Genomic DNA, 19,828 nt, shown 5'->3' on the forward strand with positions numbered 1-19,828 from the left:
TCCAAAAAGATATCTAAATAAATACTTTTAATACAAAACAAGTCAAAAAGAGAAAGAGAAAAAAAAAATTATTGAAAGATTAGATGCTAATTTTATATCTGGTTTTTATTTTTACGTTTTATTTTTATAGCTTTGTACTTACAGCCACTTAAAATGAGAATATTTATTACGCTTTCAAACTAAATTAAAAAAGTTATTTCTAATACTATTTTCAATAGCGATTATCAAGGTATATCGAAATTGACTTTCTCTACTAATTAAAAGTTTATGTTACATCGATAATAAAATATTCTGTATAAAATTCTACTTACTTTACACAAACGAAATAAATTGGTGTTCAATGCGATTTTTCTATTAAAAAAAAATATGATTTGTACAAGAGGTGATAACAATTTCAAATTTATCAATCATCCTTATGTATCGCTTTTCCATAATTTAATGGTCTTGTCATTCTCTAGAGCGGCTGAGGCTATAATATTTTCCGTCGGGTGACATGTGGTGCAAAGTACTACATCTGAAAACAATGCGTATATACGATTAGCAAAGATTCAACAAAATTGCCGAAAGTTCGAGAAAAGGAAAAATATCGTCTTACAATCTCAATTTATAGCGAACACATATACAACATTTAGATACTACATTTTTATCTAAATATTTTTATAATTTTATCCGAATAATCAGAATAGTAAAAAGCATATCTTTTCAATAACGTTCATATGTGCATCTAAATAAAAGACTTTCGAGCGTGAAAGCATCCATTTTCGTTGTTTTTGCATATGCTTACCTGTGTGACCTTGTAACTTCTGTACTATCTCCTTTGTTTGTAGATTCCAAATGTACACCATATTATCTTCAGAGCCAGATACAATCCACTGTAAAGATTGAAAAATATAAAATGTGTTTGAAGTACATTGCACATCTTCGATTCATAATTAACACGGTCAAAATTAATTAATATCATAATATGCACCTTTCCACCTGTTACAGAGAAGTTCGCAAAGATACAATACTTCTCATTCTTGTGACCAGTGTATGTTTTCAAGCATTTCCCTTTGCTATAGTCCCAAAGTTTCAACGTATTGTCCAGTGTAGCTGCTAAGATGTACTTCCCGTTTGGTGAAAATTTAACAAACGATACTGGAGGATTGTCATCGTCTATTAAGGTTTTCAGACATTGTCCTGAGGCTGTGTCCCAAATTCGACTGTAACACATCATACAATATGAGAGAACATGTGATAATTATGTACTTTTTTTCATAGATTATCTCGATTTGATGTTGCTGTGCTTACCATAATCCATCATAACTACTGGAAACAATTAGAGAACCATCCCTGTTGAAATGTACTGCACTTACAGGATCTGAATGTGCTGGCAACGTTTTAAGACACTTTCCAGTTCTGACATCCCAAATTCGTACACTTTCGTCAAACTAAAATGAACAATTCTTCTATCTCATTTTTTGTTTTATAATTAATGTAATCTACTATCTAATCCAGTGCTCGGAATTAGTCTGAACATTTCAGCCGATTTCCGTGGTATACGCCTCCTTTCCTCTCCTTATCGCGCGCGCCGCAGCCGCTAGGGCCAGCGCCGCCGAGCGTTAGGAGCGACACTATCTGATTATGAGTGGGTTCTTCTCCTTATTTATTAAAATTAAAAAAAATGTATTAAAATTTATTAAAAATAAATTTTTTATTTTTAAATTTATTAAGTGGAAATATTTCAATAGATTTCTATGTCACCCATGAGGTACTAATACTGACACGTTTTTCAAAAAGTGGTTTTTATCTACATTATTGCATCAATTGTTCATTCTCATAAAAGGCCAAGAAAATCTAATTAAGAAAATCTCTTTTATATATATTTTTTTTTAAATTAAGAATTTATTTTTATCTTTAGTGGAATAGGTCTACGGGGGAAACCACTTAAAAAAAAACGCGTCAGCATTAGTATCTCATGGGTGACGTGGAAATCTATTGAAATATTTCCACTTAATAAATTTAAAAATAAAAAATTTATTTTTAATAAATTTTAATACATTTTTTTTAATTTTAATAAATAGGGAGAAGAACCCACTCATAATAAGATAGTGTCGCTCCTAACGCTCGGCGGCGCCGGCCCTAGCGGCTGCGGCGCGCGCGGTAAGGAGAGGAAAGGAGGCGTATACCACGGAAATCGGCTGAAATGTTCAGACTAACTCCGAGCACTAATCTAATCTATACTATCTAATCTACTAATCTAATCTACTATGTAATCAACTATACATATAAATGCCATACAGCATATAATTTAGTTTAATGTTGCAGAATAGTTTATTGGAATTCTAATATCTTATATATTTCCTTGATTTTTATCTATTCTTTCAAGGAATAAATTACTTTATCTTATACAAGAATTAAGTAGATAAAATGACAAAAAAGATCTAAAACTACAACAAAAAGATATAATTGCATTTTCGAAGAACTTATATTTTGACAAAATTCTAGAATGCTGAAGGCAAGTGGATTATTTTATATGCATAATGAATACATCAGTATGTTACTTACAGAACCGGAAACTATAAGGTTAGACTGTGGATTGAAGTTACAACAGAAGACGTAATTACTATGACCTTTAAGTGTTTTTAAACATTTGCCCTGAAAAATAAAATTCCAAGATTAATATGTTAAAAATTAAGTGCAATATTTAAAAAAAATTTAATTTGCTAGTTAAAAATATAATTAGTATTTTAATTCAAAGCTTAGTATCACATCCAAAACATTTAAGCTCAATCTACAGTATGCTTTTTGATTTTTGTTTTCTGCCTTTTGCTATTTTTCTTTGGAAATTTAGAAAAGAGAAATTGTAAACCACAGTGTTTCTTGATTCTATGCAACAAACATATAACAAGCAAAAATACGAAAGACAGAGAGTGAGAAACAATACGCAAGAAGCACAATGTAAATCAGGCCTTGACATAGACGATTAAAACAGTATCGACAATTCTTTTTCTCAATATAGCTTGGAAATTATTGTCAAAAATGCTGCATTTACTCTTCAATTCCAAAACAATTTCATATAATGAATTACTTACGGAACTTAATTCCCATATTTTTAAGGTTTTATCATCTGAAGCTGATACTAGCAATCTACTATCGGTAGACCATCCTATATCTGAAATACCAAGCTTGTGACCAGATATAGTCTTCTCAAACTTTCCATCATAAGAGCCCCATATTTTAATAAGCTTATCAGCAGCTAAAAATAAAAATTTATCATTGTTATTAAAAATCATCTTGTTATTTCAAAATAACTTTCGCAAAAGCGCCTCTTTTCATCTCAAAAGGATCATTACTCACCAGAACTTGCTAGCCATTCTCCATTGGGACTGAATTTAACAGATGAAACTGCTTTTGTATGACCAGCTAATGTATACTTTAACGTATAATTGGGTTTCTGTAACAAGAAAAGCAAAAATAAATACATTTTTCATTATTGTGCTATGCTAAATGCTGTTTAAGAATACAAACGTTAAGTTTGAAAATCACAAACACATATTCAAACATAACAGCCAATGCATGAAACAATGATGACAAAAAAATGAAAATCGTCCAATCAAATAAAAATTGCACAGTAGACATTCATCATATTTTCAAAGCTGTTTTTCTCAAAAGCAAAACTTTGTACGAAAAAAACTTATTCCGAAATTTTGATTCCTTTTAATCGGAAATCATGCTATATCCATATGTACGCTTTTCGCTATACTACATTTAAGGGAAGCGAGAAAAAATATATATTTAAGAAATTTAATTTCGATATAGAAATAAATGATGTCATTCATTTTCATTTACTATTTATTTAACATTAAATTTGAATTATAATCAACACCGGTTCGCTACTTGCTAGATTAACCTACACGTGTCACGATTCAATTATAAATTACCAATGTCGCGTTGCTTTTCGTTCCGCTCGCAGCAGCAGAGGAAGAATTATTGACGGACGTTTGGTGTCCTGGCGATGGGCCGAGAGGTACCATATTTTTAATAATTTATCGAAGAAGACCAACAAGAAAGAAACAACAAACAATGCATCCGTCCTGAAGTTTTCCACAAATCTATACATATGGCCGTCTGCATTTCACCCACTCAAGCAATGTTGCCAAATTTATGATTTAAGGGTATATCCAGACAAACTTGCATAAACGCGTAACACGGACTAATCCAATTCCTTATGTATATGCTTTTGCGTTATGCAAGTTTATGTGGATATACTTTAACTACATAACTACTGCATAGATCATACAGATGGCAAGACTGGAGAGACAACAATATTGTGCGCAAAGATTAAAATATATATACTTTATTTAAATATCAAACAAAAAGACACTCCTGTCTCTAGTCTACTTGTTAAATTATTAGATAAATACACATTATTTCCTAACGTTGCTTTTTTGCAGGATATAAATTTTGCACATAATTATTGTGAGTTAATTATTTGTTTGAATGCTTATACAAAATTAGAACACAATCAAGATTTTATATATAAAAATGTAACCAAAATACATAAAAATGCAAAAATTGTATATTAATGATATAAATATAAATTCGAAAATTCACATATGATACATTCACCATAAAATAAAATTTAAATTTCAAAAATTTTTTATTTCTTTTTTAGAATTATTGTAAGTAGTATTGTTATAGTATAACATTGAAATTTTTGTAACATAGAAGTTTTATTTATTTCTCATTATTATAATAAAGCATTATGTTCCAAGATTTTGTTGATGTCTAATATAATTAAGTAACCTTAATACAGCTGAAGGTGTTACGCCAGAAATTTTATTGGCTGCCGCAATCTGCACAATAAATATTTAATAGATTAATGGATTGTTAGTAAAAATGAAGACAATTATTAAAGAGATAAGAAGCTCTTTGTAAATAACAATAACTAGCAATTTAAATAAAAAAAAAAAAAGTACTGATAAAAAGATTTACCGTGTGTGGAAGATGCTTCCTGAGTTTCTCTCGATCTTCATTAGATAAATTTAATTCAAGACTGCAACAAGAATAAAATAAACAATTTTGTAATTCCAAGTGTCTTGTGCTGTACTTTTTCAAAAATATAAATTTCAAGAAATGGATCCATTTTATGCAACGACTCAATAAATAATCAAATGACAATATGAATCTTTGATGTGTAGATTTTTACCTATTATAGTTAATATCAGCGGGTATAATCATTTGCTCGTTTCTCCTTAGATCGTCTACTTCATGTTGCTGATCAGCAACGACATGAGCGTATGTTGCCTCTATCTAAAAATCATCACAATCATTGAAGTCCGCAAACACATGCTTGTTTTACTTAAACGCACTAAATGAGAACTTTTAGAACATTAACTTTACTGAGAAATAAATATTGTTTTCAAATTGCGAAATTCTTTATTTGAAATGGAAAATCTATTATTTCAATAATCAATTTTCAAACCTCTATTCTTTTTGCCAGAGTGGAATCTCCATCCAGATGGCCTAATAAGTGTGGCAATGCCTTCTTTAATCGCGCAAACGTCATTTTGTCATTCGTCATGGATAACATCTCGAAGGCCGATTTAGGGCCGCAGTTTTTAGAAACTTTCATCTTTAACAATTTTCGCCACTTGGATAACAACTGCACTTCACTCTTAAGTATCTGTATAGTTTCCTGCATCCTGCTAAGAGTCTCTCTCATCTTGTTGATCCTCTCGTCCGAAACACAGCCAATCATATAACCCTTCTCGGTCAATCTCTGATCAGCATTGTCGGGCCGCAGGCTCACTCGAAACTCCGACCTGCTGGTGAACATTCTGTAGGGCTCTGTGGTGCCTTCCGTCGTTAGATCGTCGATGAGGACGCCGATGTAACCCTCAGTTCGACTTATCAGAAGTGGCGGTTTCTTAAACACCTGAATATACATGCAGATTTCTTCAGAATATAAAAAAAACATATAGACATATAAAAAACATAGATATATATCTATTTATCAGGATTTGTCAATATCTCGTAAAAAGAAAATTTTTATTAAAAACAAAAGAAATGTTAATTACGTTTTGTGATGAATAAAACATTTACAATAAATGACATTGTAGGATTTGAATAATTCAGTTAACTTCTGATAATATGATATATGGTTGCAGAAAAGAGTTCTAAGAATGTTAAACCTTTTTCTCTACATGGAAAAGTATTAGCACTTTTAACGTAACACTAATCACCTTAGCGGCTGCATTAACACCTGCGACGATGCCCTGCGCGGCAGCTTCCTCGTAACCGGTTGTACCGTTAATTTGTCCCGCGAGGAATAAACCCGGAATTTTTTTCGTCTCCAATTGAGAGGTCAATTCTCTGGGATCTATGTAATCGTACTCGACACCGTAACCAGGTCTTACTGTAAAAAAATTGAAAAAATGATATAAAAGTAGTAGAAACAAATTGAATCCAATTATAAATATAACACAAAAAATTATCTATATACAAATTAAAGAAAACAACATTTAATTTTTTCCAATGCTTTGAAAAAATCATAAGCTTTCAAAAATTTATAAAATTTAAGGCGAGTTTTAACTTGAAGGCATACCTAGACGAGTGTTTTCCAATCCTGGGATGCATTTAACAAGTTCTACTTGCTTCTCTTCCGGTAAAGTACACGACAATCCGCTCGGATAAATCAATGGCGAGTCCAGGCCTTCCGGCTCCAGCCAGATTTGATGTTTATGCGTTTTGAATCGCAAAATCTTGCTCTCTATGCTCGGGCAATATCGTGGACCCGATATTTCCTCTGTGACATGCAAATTACAGTGCATATTATCTTTTATGATTTTCGCGACGCTCTCATTCGTATACGTTATATGTGTTAGTACTTGTTTATCGGGTGGTAACCATACTTTATCATTCATAAATGAGAACGGTATAGGAGAATTGTCCGCTAAATATACCGCACACTTAGTAAAGTCGATGCTTTCTTTTTCTAGCCTTGGTGGTGTGCCTATATAAAAATTAATATTTAATTATAATTAATGCATTACTAAAATCAATAATAAAATAATTATTGTATATAATATTATAACAATAAGTAAAAAGTATATATTGAAATGCAAATTGTGTAAATTAGTAAGTGTTATTCTTACCAGTCTTCAATCTTCCTATTCGAAATCCAAGTCTATCTAATGTATTTGCCAAACCAATACTGGGTTCATCGTCTAATCTACCTGCTGGTCTTTTTTCCAATCCGATGTTTATTTGGCCTTTCAAAAAAGTGCCTGTGGTTATAACTACCGCATCACTAGATATCTTCGTTCCATCTTCTATTAAACATATTTTTAATGATATATTATTATTATGCCACCTCCAATGATAAAATATGATTCTTCTAATAAAATAGATTAGCATCTTTTTCATGAAACATTGATATCAAATAAATTAATCAAATCCAAATAAATATTTATTATAAGGCTTGAAACGTACTTAGAATTACTCCACTGCATGATAAAGGATCATTCGCTAAAATCAGATCTTCCACGGAAGATTCGTAGATATGTAAGCCAGGCATATTGAAGAGTTCAGCTTGAAGATGTTTTTTGTATAATGTCCTATCGATTTGAGCTCTGAGACCCCAAACCGCCGGTCCTTTGCTCTTGTTCAGAACTTTGTAATGTATTCCTGAAATATCGCATATTCGACAACATACTCCATCCAAAGCATCCACTTCTCTCATCAGATGGCCCTTTCCAATTCCACCAAAAGACGGATTACACGACATCTCTCCTGCAAATGCATTAAATCATATAATTTCATTTCAAACAACTTTATAAGAGTGTTTGAAATGAATTTCGACATGTCACTGCCAAATTCAAATAGCTTTCAATACTAAAAATACTCACCTATAGTACTCTTCTTCTGAGTAACTAATAGTGTCTTTGCACCCATTCTGACAGCAGCTGCAGATGCTTCAGTTCCAGCATGACCGCCACCGACAACAATCACATCAAATTTTTCTGTGCTGTTGTTTGTGATTAATCTTCTCAATATCCGTTTTCGTGCAAAACGTGCACTAAATAAGGACGTTCTAATCTTTATAAGAATCATCTTGTTTCACTGATGTACTCTTTATAGTTTTTCTGCAAAGATAATTGGGTGCTTTAAAATTTACATAATTATTACTTAAAAACTTCTAAAAATAATGCTACCTATTATATTTATATCTAATATGAAATTAAAATTCTCATTCGTATTTTGCATAATATTGAAAGTTTTAATTTTCTGTAAATTATTTGTCTTTATTTCTAGCAAATCTAATTTTACTTTCTTTTATACTGCAACTTTTGTGATTATTTTCAATATTTCTTACATATCTTAACATTTTTTAACTACTTCAGTAAAAATAACAATTTATGCAATAGAGGATTAACAAGAAGACTGATATATTAATGTAAAAAAAAATGTTTATTACAATAATTACAAATAATATTAATAGTAAAAGTTAAAAAATATCAAGAGCAATGATCTGACAGCAAATATTCTTGATCCTTCAAGGCTCTATACAACAAACTATATCTGACTGCATTCTGAATTTTTAACAATATTAATTTCTCACAAAGATCTTCTTTATTTGCAAATTTCAGATCAGTAAACCCTAAATTATTGAAAAATTCCAAAACAAAATTGAAGCAATTCATAGTAATCTCATTGTAGTCAATGGATCTCCATTTGAGATCTTTGGACATGCGTGATAATGTTTCATCCCATTTAACAGTCCAGGCAAGCGGCACGACTCTGAAAGCGACGCAATCAGTCCACCTAGCTACATCATTCATTATCAATCCATCTTTATCGAATTCAACAATGCATCCATCGGAGTTGACTACTCCTATATGTAAGTCATGCGTCACATCGTAATCATCAAGAAAGCGTCCTTGCGAGGGTCGAATAACAATACTGGTTGGATTTTGAGTGGCATTTGCAAATGGATATGGAACGCGAAACGGATCTACGATAAAATTCCGTATTTGCGACGAGCAAACTGGACATGTCACTGGAACACGCTTGCAAAATACACTTTTTGCCTGACAATGGCGAAAACACACAATGCCCGGATCGCTATTCATGTTGCGAAAAGTAACATTGTCAAATTTTATAAAAATAATAAATTCACGTACAGGTAGATGATAAAATCATCTAAAATTAACTTATAATGAACCTAACCTAAATGAATTATTCTATAAACGATGCAAAAGTCAGTGTTATCCGACGATGTTATTTGCACACGATGAAAACATCCTCGTACAAGTTTTGGCTACAATTTGAACAACATACTTACATTAATCATACGATTTTATTGAAATAATGAGTGACAAAAGCGTGACACAAGCGTGACACTTAACCTTTAAATTTACAATCACAGTCAAATTACTTACATTAATGTAAAATATTGCAGTACATGTACGAAGTATTATATCTTGTAACAGATTACAAATTCGACGCCAGGTACATATGTTACGAGTTACAGCAATGAAAATAATAACAGCAACTTGCAAGAAAGTTATATAAAATCGAGTTACATTTTCCTTACAAATATAAAAAAGAAGAAAACTGTAATTCAATAGTCATTCATACTGATGGTAACTGCAGAAACAGTATTCCAGAAATATATAATATTACCGCGCTGCAGAATATTTAAATATTAATAAAATATAAAATAAATTCATAAGTCATCAAAATATTTCTATACTTTTATATCGAATAATTGAAACAATCGATAATATTATCTTACAACGGTCAAGTCTCTTTCGATAATAAAAATTTACCTAGCGCTGTCTATCTTAGTAGTACCTGTTTAATAGCGCAAAGAGCATCTACAAGTTCTGAATACTGACGCAAGACGGCGCGCAAAAAGCAGTTGCCCACCTTGCTCCGCCACGGCTGCCAGTAGCAGCTGACCGATGGAAGCGTTCGGTTCGGTTCTTTCTATACAGTGTTTTGGAGTCCTCGCAGTCGCGCTCATGCGTGTCCACGTACGCTTGTGCGTTTCTCGGCGGTCAGCTGCATTAATGTCAGTCGTCGTGTGTCGGGAATAATACAAAAAACACGACATCGTAGTGAACAAAGATTCCGAGAAGCGCGCATCATTTCGTCGATTGCGAAACGGTGAAAGGCGCGCGAGACGAACGAAGACGACGCCGCCGGCGACGTCGGCAACGGGTCACGGAGGGAATTGCCACGGCCAACGGTACACCGGGTGAGTAGCTATCTTCATTTTGTCCTCATTTTTATCCGCTACTTCTAGCCGCTGTCGGTTGAAGGTTAGCGCGATTCGGCGACTTGAACGTAGGCGAGATGCGAAGTTACTGGCATCAACTTTCTTCGACGCACTTTTCGCTATTCACTTCCCGTTATAGAACTGTTCTATTTGTCCACGTTTGCGAGATGACGATTGCACAACGCTTCTCGCCTGCGATTCGCCGCTTGATTTGCTTTCGCGTTGATGTCTTTACGAAAAAAGATAGTGCGGGCATTCGACAAGCATCGCCGACCGCATACACGGGAGACCTGCTCTCACGTTTTGGAGTGACTGACACCTGATGCATCGATGACCATGCCGTGTGTAGAAACACGGGTTTACGCGTAATGGTCGCGTATATTTTTAAAAAGCATTACAAATGTAGTACATTTCTTTTTATCCGATGACAAGATCGCAGCTTTCCGGCGTGTGAAGAAACCGTTATGTCACTTCACTTAAGCACACTTTTTTTTTTGTACGAGGGAAACCGCGAAACAGAGAGCGTCAGATGGCGTCGTGTCCTTGCGCGAAGGACAAATGCACTTTTTTTGATGCGGTTTTACTGAGCAAAACATACGCGTATGTAATACATGAGTGTAGTAGCGAACATTTTACATACACTGATACATTCGTGAATACAAGTTCAAACCCGTTATCCGTTATTCGTGAATACATTTCTCTTCCCGACACTCTGACTGGATATCGTTCACGCTGCTGTGAACAGATTTTGAATTCTGACGTGTATCTTAGAAATGTAACAGGTTAAACACGATTTATCAATAGCGGACAGTCGCGCAAAGCTTTGCATACGACAAAGGGGTTTCAGAATCATGCAACTGAATATCATGTACATTTGCTTTAAAAGTAAATTTGAATACTAATAATTAATGTAATTAATTAGAAATACTGACATATGTACATATGTCATATTAAAAGGTAAATGAATTTTGTGGCAAAATATTTTTTTTTGAAACTGACGAAAGTATTACGTTTTATAATTAACTGTTACATTTTATAGCAAATGTAATTTTATGGCAAATTATAGAATATTATTACATTGTCACTTTTTAAATTTTATTATTTACAGAAATAATTAAAATTAAAATTCTGATATAACTCATTTTAACGAGGAATAATGTTTCATTACTTATCATCTAAAGCTTAATTTGTGAAAAAGCCTTACATTGACGGCGCGACCTTTTTACTAATAAAAGTTGTCTTCAATTTCCATCAAATTATGAGTTAATAACGATATAAGTTTACTTAGGGGCAATTCTGGACTTTTGATTATTTTACCATAAAATATTTACGACATTGTTTTTGCTCATTTTTGGAAGAAACCAAAAAAATATATTGCAAAAATTGTAGCTGATAAAAAATCGCGGAAATTAAAACTAAGTTTTAGTAGCTTTATTTTGATGAAAGACTTCTTTATGAATTAGAATTGATTTTTTCCCGTTAATTAATACGTCAAAGCAACTCGATAAAAGTTGGAATATAAACGGTCGAAAATGTGAAGACGTAAATGCGAACAAAACTTTCGAGAGAACGTCATTAAATATAACAAAACTTTATTATTCAGTGGACTTTACTTTCCCAAAGTTTGACTTCAATGTTTAATTACCAAGATAGTTAATGCTGAATATCGCGAAGTTGTACTAGAGATGACGCTTTCTTCGAAGAAATTTTTCTTGAGAAAAGATAGGCTCCAAATTTATCAAAGAATCTATAATTAAGAATGACGGAACGGGATTCTGCGGTATTTTATGAAAAATGTTTAATAATTAGGAAAAATCTCAGCTATTCCGTGTAATATAATTAATATCAGATGACAGTTCGAATAAAACGATTTTGCAAAATTTTATTCATGTCACGCGAATAATTTTACTGAAATTTTTGAAACATTTTACGCGTATATAGATGTTTGTAAATTAGATATATTACAACGTACTGCGGTTTCGTGTTAATCGATTGTATTGCAAGCAAATATTTGTCGCGTTTTATCCGTTAGCTAACTCGTTGATGCAATTAGTCCAGTTAATGATTGATTAATTTCAGAAGCTGTGCGCTGTGTTTTGTTCTAACAGTAATAATACGTCACCAATAATTTGCATATTTGTTACCCTTGAACTTTAAATTAACCTGAAATTTAACCGAAATAAAGTATACAAAAATTACCTTATTTACTAGGAACACTTTTATAAATACAGGATATCCTTAAAATAATCATCTATTATGCGAAATAAGGAATCGCAAAAAAAACACGCTAACGACTTGATTATTCGTGTATTTTTTGAACAAAATGCGGCAATTCAAGGCTGCCCAAGGTCGAGATTTTTCACGCTCAATTCACCGACCGGGAAAACGATTGTTGAGATAGTCTGGCATAATGACATGGTACTCCATTCTGTTGAAAGACTGCAATGCCGAGAATACCATCCTGCGGAAGTTGAGAAATTGTTGGAGCGTGTCAAAGTACACGGTTTCTGTAATTGTTGCTTCCGCAAAAAAGAAACCTTTGAGTTAGTCATACCACGTTAGTCGCACATTCACTTTCGGCGATTCTCTATTTCATTCAATAAATTGCACAGAACGTAAATATTTGTAAATTTCTACATTTCTGAACGTTTTTTGCAAAGTAGATGGTTACTTTAGGATTATCCTGTATATCATCGTGATATTTAGCGTAGTATTACGCTATTTAATAACCAGTTAATTGGATAATCTCTTGATAAAAAAAACCGTCTCTATTTGCGTAAAACAGTTAAAAATGAATTAACTAATCTCGTTGAATTAACGGGTTAATTAACGTGTCATGAATTTATTTCATTGTGGGCACAGCTGAAATATGAAATAAAAACTAATTTAATATTATAATTTAATTAAAAATACACTCATTTCGTTTATGAAATACAGCTCACTTGTATTTTTGAGTTGTCGAAAAAAAAAATATAAATTATTTCCAGCGGTGTCGAATTAATCGAGTTTACCGGTACAATATCATACGCCGCATGAAAGGCATGATGAAGCTTGGACGGCACGCAAAATAAATACAGCATACCGCTAACGGCACCGACGCTGCGGCACGGTAAGTCGATATCATAAACGTTATACGGACTGACGAGCAAAAACAATGGCGAGCAACGAGACAGGGAAAAGTGAAATAATCCAAACGGAAAACTACCTGGTCATTTTCCGCGAGCTTACCGGAAATGTATCGTTTACATCCTCGTCTCACGCTTGTCTCATAAAAAAAAAGGAGCGCCATTAAAAACAACCCATGATTGCGGCTAATCCCGTAGTCGCCACGTTTGCAGTTCTTTATCGGAGTATTCTTTCCGCGAAATAAGCTACAGACGCATTTTTTTATCTTTCCGCTGGGCGATTCACTCTGTCATTACGATATCGCTCGTTCGATCGCTGCATATAAAACGTTGATTAGCGATTTTACATTTGCAATCTTTGGCAATTTTTTTGTTCGAGAAAAAATGCTCGTAACGTCAAAAGAAAAAACTTTTTAATATTCTTTTGAGAATAAAATTAGTTTTAATTGTTCTTGGTTTATGAATCACGGCGTGAATATTGCTACATTTTGTCGAACTACGTTTTATTTTGCTTTATTTATAGGAAAAATTAACTAGTTCGCGCTTTTTCTGTATCGCGTCTGCGAGAAGCTTATCGCGGCGGTGTGGAAATTACTTTTTATTGTCCCGAGGCAGAGCGGTGTTTCGCCTGCAGTTTTATAAGCACGCAGATAAACCACGTGCACCAGCGTTACGTACTATCGCGACCATATGTAGCCACTTAAAAAGTCTCTTTACTCGTTCGAATTTATGAGGTCGATAGCTCAGTCCTATACACGCGTGATATGATAACCGAAACAGTATTGTTACTATGGGGAGCTCCATAATCGAAATCTCGTTAAATCTACGACGATAATGACGACAGTATATCTGGCTGGATATATTTAGAACACGGCTGGCTAACCGACCCACTTAATCGGTCGTATAATATGTAAAACGTAATGTTAAAACGAAATCTATTTATGTCTTTAGCAATTTTCTCCTGTCGGAGCTCGACTAATCTGAAAATTAACTTGTGTGTGGGTAAAATGTGCATTATTCTCTCTCTCTCTGAGACAATTGTTGATGCCAAAAATAGAAGGCAATCTTGTTTATCTCACGGAATATGTTAGACTGATGTAAAATTTTTGTTGCTTCTATTTTAAATAAAGTTATCAATTTTTATTAAAATAAATTTGGAGTTTTTTAAATCAAATATATAAAATCTTGTTTCCAGATGAAAAAATGTATAGACATCAATGGTGATTATTTTAGTTTATTCGATTATTAATTCAATATTTTAGTTTATAATAATTTATTTACAATCCTGCAATTCTTTAATTTTACTTGAATACAAACCTTTTACATCAATCTAATATAACATATCCGATAATTTGTAATTTTTTAAAATAATATTAACAAAATTTATTATCGAAAAATATGCACATTTATTCCGTAATTAACTCTGTTGATCTGAAAACTTGATAGTAACGAATGTATTATCCTTCAATGTTCGAATAACCATTGCGAATGCCTGATATCCGGATTTCGAGTAACGGCGACGGGGATATTTCGCCGGGTGTCGCTGGCTATTTTGAATCGTTAACGCGTATACGCGAAAATCTACAGTGTCCTTGTTTCCGACAGTCAGAACACGACGGTGCGGCGTTACCCATCCATAAATCAAGGCCGACGTTACACCGCGTCGACGTGGTGCACCACCGCCGTCGCTTTGTGTATCGGTAGGACACGGTATTGCCGCATTTGATACGTATGCACGGCACCCTGGCGCGGAGTGGCTCGGTTTCTCGAGAACACCTCGGGGAACCGAGTTTGTTGAGCAACTTGTTGCGGACGACGTCTTTGCTCGGATATATCGAACATCAGCGTTACGTCATTGCGCCGATAGTGATATTCCGTATTGCATTAACGATACTCGATTCGGATCTTATTTGCACCGTGTTGAATAATGACTGTTTCGATTATCTCGGAAGCGTAGGAAGCGTTCATTAGCCGAACAGGATGACGGACGATTACACACTTGTTATCGATAAATCCGGACTTGGAAAGAGGCGAAAATCTGAACGCGATATCAAACGAGTTCGAAGTACGCAAAATTGAATAGCAGATTGTTAAATTAAGAGCTTTTGTAAATTAAATTGAAAAATGTCGAGTAGGTTCTGAAAAGATTCGCGAGTCGCTTTGAAAGCTAAACTTGAATGAAAGCAAAATCGGAATGCGCATCGACTAGTCCGGTCGTCGTTTGATATGCGAGCCCGATTTCCGCACGAATAATCTCTCGATGAAAGATCGATTGGGTTGGCCGTTAAAATGTAGTGATGCGAAACGCGGTTTCGCGGCAGAGGGATCGCGAACACGCAGCCGCCAGCTTTGTAACTCCAGATTCTGTGCCCATCGCGTATTCGCCGACGATCATTCACGGTAGTTCTGTTTCCGATAGTTAAACTCGCGCTGCCTGCCTTACGCACATGACGTAAATCACGCGGCGCAATCTCGGTATCTCGTAATTTACGGGGTAAATGACCTCTCGCGCCCGGTTGCTAGGTTGGCAGGTATACGGGGTGATTTGAAAAGAGGGCCGCAATTTCGGGGCGTACAACAGTTAAGTAAGACAAAGCGTCTTGATAAATATGTTGTACAAAATCGATATTCGAAATGCGGACAATTTATCTTGACGACAGGCGCACCGTATCATTTCTCTCCTCATCTTCTCATAAATTTTAATTTTATTTTGCGAAGAGATTCATAATTCTTCGAAAATTCACGGTTCTCGTGGCAAATATTATCATATGAAATCAATATATCATTTCATGGCATATTAAACTCAAACTGTTGAAACTTAGTCTTAGTTTTATTTTTAATTGTTCTATAATTTCTCATAGATAGATAAGAATCCTTAAAGTGAGAAAAATAGATCAAGACAAATTGAGAAATTTACACTGCATCTTGATTCGCATTGTGTCTCAATTTATTTTGCGAGAATTTCTTTATTACTTTTTATTCAATTTTAAGAGCTACAGAGTTTTATCTTTTTACAAATTGAAAATATTAATTATAATTGGATATTATAATTATAATTATAATATTATATTATAATTATATAATATTACAATTATATATAATTGGATTCTTCTTAATTAAATAAAGTCACAATTCTAAATAGTTAGTTAATTTCCGCGACGTACTACTTAAAATACATTTATTATTGCAAAATTTTATAACATTTGTCGTTAAGCACAAAATCATTGTGCATAAAATTTTATGAAATTAACAAAAGATAAATATACTGATTTTGACAGCATGTATTCTCGGTTTTCGATAGAATTAAACATTATAATCGCGATTCCAGCATAAATTCTTTACAATCTTTTATTTTCAAACGCGATTTTATATTTTATTTTTCGCGCGGACGAGAGTGTTTGAATTTGATTGAAGAACATTTTTAGAACCACGTAAAATATTCTCGAACGTGATTGGTCGTTTTCGCTGGTCATCATTTATTTCCCCGCGAAGTTGGCAGACATGATAGATTTTATTCGCGCGAAGTGTCGATCGTCGTCTATTTTTCTTTCGCATTTCGACGGATTTACGTCGCAACGTTAATCGGACTGATATTCGTGAGTATATATGTTTAAATTCCGTATCATACTATGCATTGGAAATTGAAGATTGCGAATTGGAGATTGGAATTCACTGCTGTCGGGACAAAGTGGGCCGGGACAAAGATTGAGGTTATTTGATCGGTTGAATTCTAATCTCCAAGTCGTAATCTCAATCTCCAATGCATAGTCCGATACGAGTACGCGGTATTCGAGAACGGTAGTACAAATTTTCAATAGCACAGAATTTTGTTGCGTGAAAAACATCCTGGAACACAATTTGCGCGCGTCGATTCGCATTATTCCATATTGCGCTTTATTTTATCGTAATAGACGTGTATACAGCGCGAGTGACTGTATCGCGGAAGCAATCGCGATAAGAATTGCCGCGGAAACCTCGATTACACGTGCAGAAAATCGTCGCGAAGTACTGACGTTCACCGCATTTCAGAAGTTCGCGTTCGGAAGTGTAAAACAGTGAGAACGGAGTATTGGATCGCGCGGTTATGTTCCTGTGATCGGCATCTCATCTCGGTCGTGCGCGTGTGTGTGTGTGTGAAATGTAAAGGAACACGGATAAGGACTAGGGACTAAGGATCGAGAGTGCATGCTGCGGTGACCGGCTGTCGAGGTTAGTAGACGACCGATTCTCTCGACGTGCTTGGTGCTGCGGTACAGCTCGATTGCTGCTGCACACAGTAAGTGCTAGATATTAAAATTGGTTCTTCCCTGGTAGAAAGTGCTAGATCCTGATGTCTAGCTAGCTCCCATCTTGACTGTCATGTTGTATCCCCATTTAATATAATAAATTTAGTTTTGACGTGACGCGAATCAGGCGCTAGAAATATACTATGTTAATAATGTCTGACTAGAAGTAGCCTGGAGCTAGTTTACTCCAGACTACTTCTAGTATAGTAAAATAAGAACTGCGTGAGAACTAGCTATCGCCACATCATGGCTAGATAGTACAACATCAGAACTAGCGTGCGTCACACCACGACTAGATAGCACTAAACTAGAGCTAGCTAACGTCTGACTAGACGATTAAGTCAGGTATTAGACTGGAAGAATGTGATGATTTTGTATCTGGCGCTAGTCTGCATGCCATACTAGCTCCTTATCAGGCAGTGAGGCAAGTAAGTTAGCGCCAGCCTAACACCATGATTTTTCTACCAGGGTTTCCGCCGTTTTTTACCTTATATACTTTCCGTACAATGTAAGAAAATAATGCGGTAGAATTTTAATACTCTTTATATGTTTATTTTTTCTGAATTCTGACAAATTCTGGAACAATGCTGTAATTATCAGCAGATATGCTGGTAATGTGTCTTGTAATATTAAACTAGTCAGGGTGTGTGTGTGTGTATGTGTGGAGCGTATTACATTTCGTGACACCTCTCAACTCAATAGTTCAAGAACTTTCACGAAATGTTACGTCAGCTTCGCATGCACATATTGTTCATATATAGGATGTATCATTTTAATCTTACCATGATTTGATTATTTTTCAACCCGGCAGTTGTGTTAAAATTATTACATTAAAAATATTTCAAGTGAAATTTGTATTCTGTTTGCAGTGAGACATTTTCTAGTCAGCATTACGTTATTCTAGATAAAATCGCTTGTGAAAGTTAAAGACTACTTTTCTTCTTTTTAATAGAAATCTTGTATGTTTTATCGTTTTATACTCGTTAATTAAACTCTAATTAATTAAATTACTTTTATGTGAAACATTTTTTATTTGACCAACAATTTTTGCGATTTTAAAGAACAATTTGATTAATTTTTCAATACTTAAATTTAACTTGCGATGACTATTGTCATAGAAATGTTATTGAGATATTGTGAATTAAATATTGATAAGTTTTCGTTAAACATCTCAAAAATTATTGACCGAATGATTTAAACAAAAATTATTTGATTAACGAATAGGAAAAGATGATTTAATGATAACTTAAATCTCACACACTGATAGAAATATCTCTTTTCGAATAAGTAAATTCGAAAGTAAATTCTTTGAAATATTTGAAATAATTTTCATACAACCACTAGATTCAGAGATAATTATGTAATAAAATTAAAACAAGACATTCTGTATATATTTATACTAATATGAATAATGGAAAACGTCGATAATATTTGGCTACACATTTTAGGAAATCAATCAATCTGTATTGTTAAAAGAAGGAAGTTAAAAAAAATGAAAGAAAATTAAATAACGCATTAAAACTTTTTATTTTTGTGCTCATCCAGATAAAACAAAGTGTGAAAATAGATCTGTCTTCCGACAGATAATCAAGTTTTCTCGACACTTTTATTAAAGAAAAATTATTGTATTTTTTAACAGCTCATATACTATCCTATGTACATAGATTACCGTTATAAATGGCGAGTTACAAATTGCATTATAAATTTATAACGGGGAATTTAATTAATATCGATGAATTAATTAAATCCATCGAAATCTGTCTTTATTCACTTTAGCGAATTTAACTAATTTACTACCGAAAGTGTTTTTCGAAACAATCAAAATTTATACGAAAAACGTGACATTATATTATGAAAACGCAAAACAATTCGATATAACATGATAGTAGAGGATTCTGTTTTGTGCTGGAATTCTTCGGCACATGCCGACGGTCGTTAAGCTCGTTAATGAATCATCAGCCAGTCGGTCGCAATATATGGCCGCATCTCTATTGTAAATAGGTCGTAAAATGTACCGCTCATCGTGCGGAAGGCGCCATGAAATATTCATCGCGAAGAACCGTGACGTATGTATTTATTTTTGAACTCGTCAAGTTTTACGGAAAATTTTCCGCCTACGTCATAATCCTGTACTAGAGAGGTGAAAGAAC

At 33.9% G+C, this 19,828-nt stretch overlaps 3 protein-coding genes across 9 annotated transcripts in view; 1 reads left to right on the plus strand and 2 right to left on the minus strand.

Annotated features, from left to right (window-relative positions):
* Positions 1–86: 86 nt before the first annotated feature.
* On the minus strand, positions 87–4,133 carry wds (WD repeat-containing protein wds). The gene is made up of 8 exons (XM_012368782.2): positions 3,924–4,133; positions 3,340–3,436; positions 3,075–3,238; positions 2,548–2,637; positions 1,291–1,430; positions 971–1,202; positions 785–872; positions 87–514 (listed from the first exon to the last, which is right to left on the minus strand). The coding sequence occupies exons 1-8, from the start codon at positions 4,014–4,016 to the stop codon at positions 414–416; spliced, it is 1,005 nt and encodes a 334-aa protein (XP_012224205.1). The 5' UTR covers positions 4,017–4,133; the 3' UTR covers positions 87–413.
* A 490-nt stretch (positions 4,134–4,623) lies between these two features.
* Positions 4,624–9,623, minus strand: LOC105673265 (protein MTO1 homolog, mitochondrial). 2 transcript variants are annotated; one of them, XM_012368780.2, is made up of 10 exons: positions 9,426–9,623; positions 7,893–8,129; positions 7,477–7,776; positions 7,140–7,316; positions 6,590–6,997; positions 6,228–6,400; positions 5,468–5,920; positions 5,192–5,295; positions 4,978–5,038; positions 4,624–4,838 (listed from the first exon to the last, which is right to left on the minus strand). In XM_012368780.2, exons 2-10 carry the CDS (start codon positions 8,095–8,097, stop codon positions 4,746–4,748), a joined length of 1,974 nt encoding a protein of 657 aa, XP_012224203.2. In that variant the 5' UTR covers positions 8,098–8,129; positions 9,426–9,623; the 3' UTR covers positions 4,624–4,745. The 2 variants fall into 2 exon arrangements, with proteins under 2 accessions (XP_012224203.2, XP_067213325.1); XM_067357224.1 differs by lacking the exon at positions 9,426–9,623 and adding an exon at positions 9,329–9,424.
* Positions 9,624–9,921: 298 nt separating this feature from the next.
* Tpst (tyrosylprotein sulfotransferase) overlaps positions 9,922–19,828 on the plus strand; it is a 72,976-nt gene continuing 63,069 nt past the window's right edge. For 2 of the 6 annotated variants that reach the window (XM_067357243.1, XM_067357245.1), the window contains exons 1-2: positions 9,922–10,246; positions 13,255–13,376. The gene's annotated coding sequence lies outside the window, so the exon portion shown is untranslated. Of the gene's footprint in view, positions 10,247–13,254; positions 13,377–17,579; positions 17,602–17,645; positions 17,669–19,828 lie in introns of those variants that run through there. The other 4 variants (XM_012368783.2, XM_012368787.2, XM_067357242.1 and 1 more) reach the window with 3 other exon arrangements.

Source organism: Linepithema humile, chromosome 6 (genome assembly GCF_040581485.1).
Source record: "Linepithema humile isolate Giens D197 chromosome 6, Lhum_UNIL_v1.0, whole genome shotgun sequence".
NCBI classification, from domain to species: Eukaryota; Metazoa; Arthropoda; class Insecta; order Hymenoptera; family Formicidae; genus Linepithema; species Linepithema humile.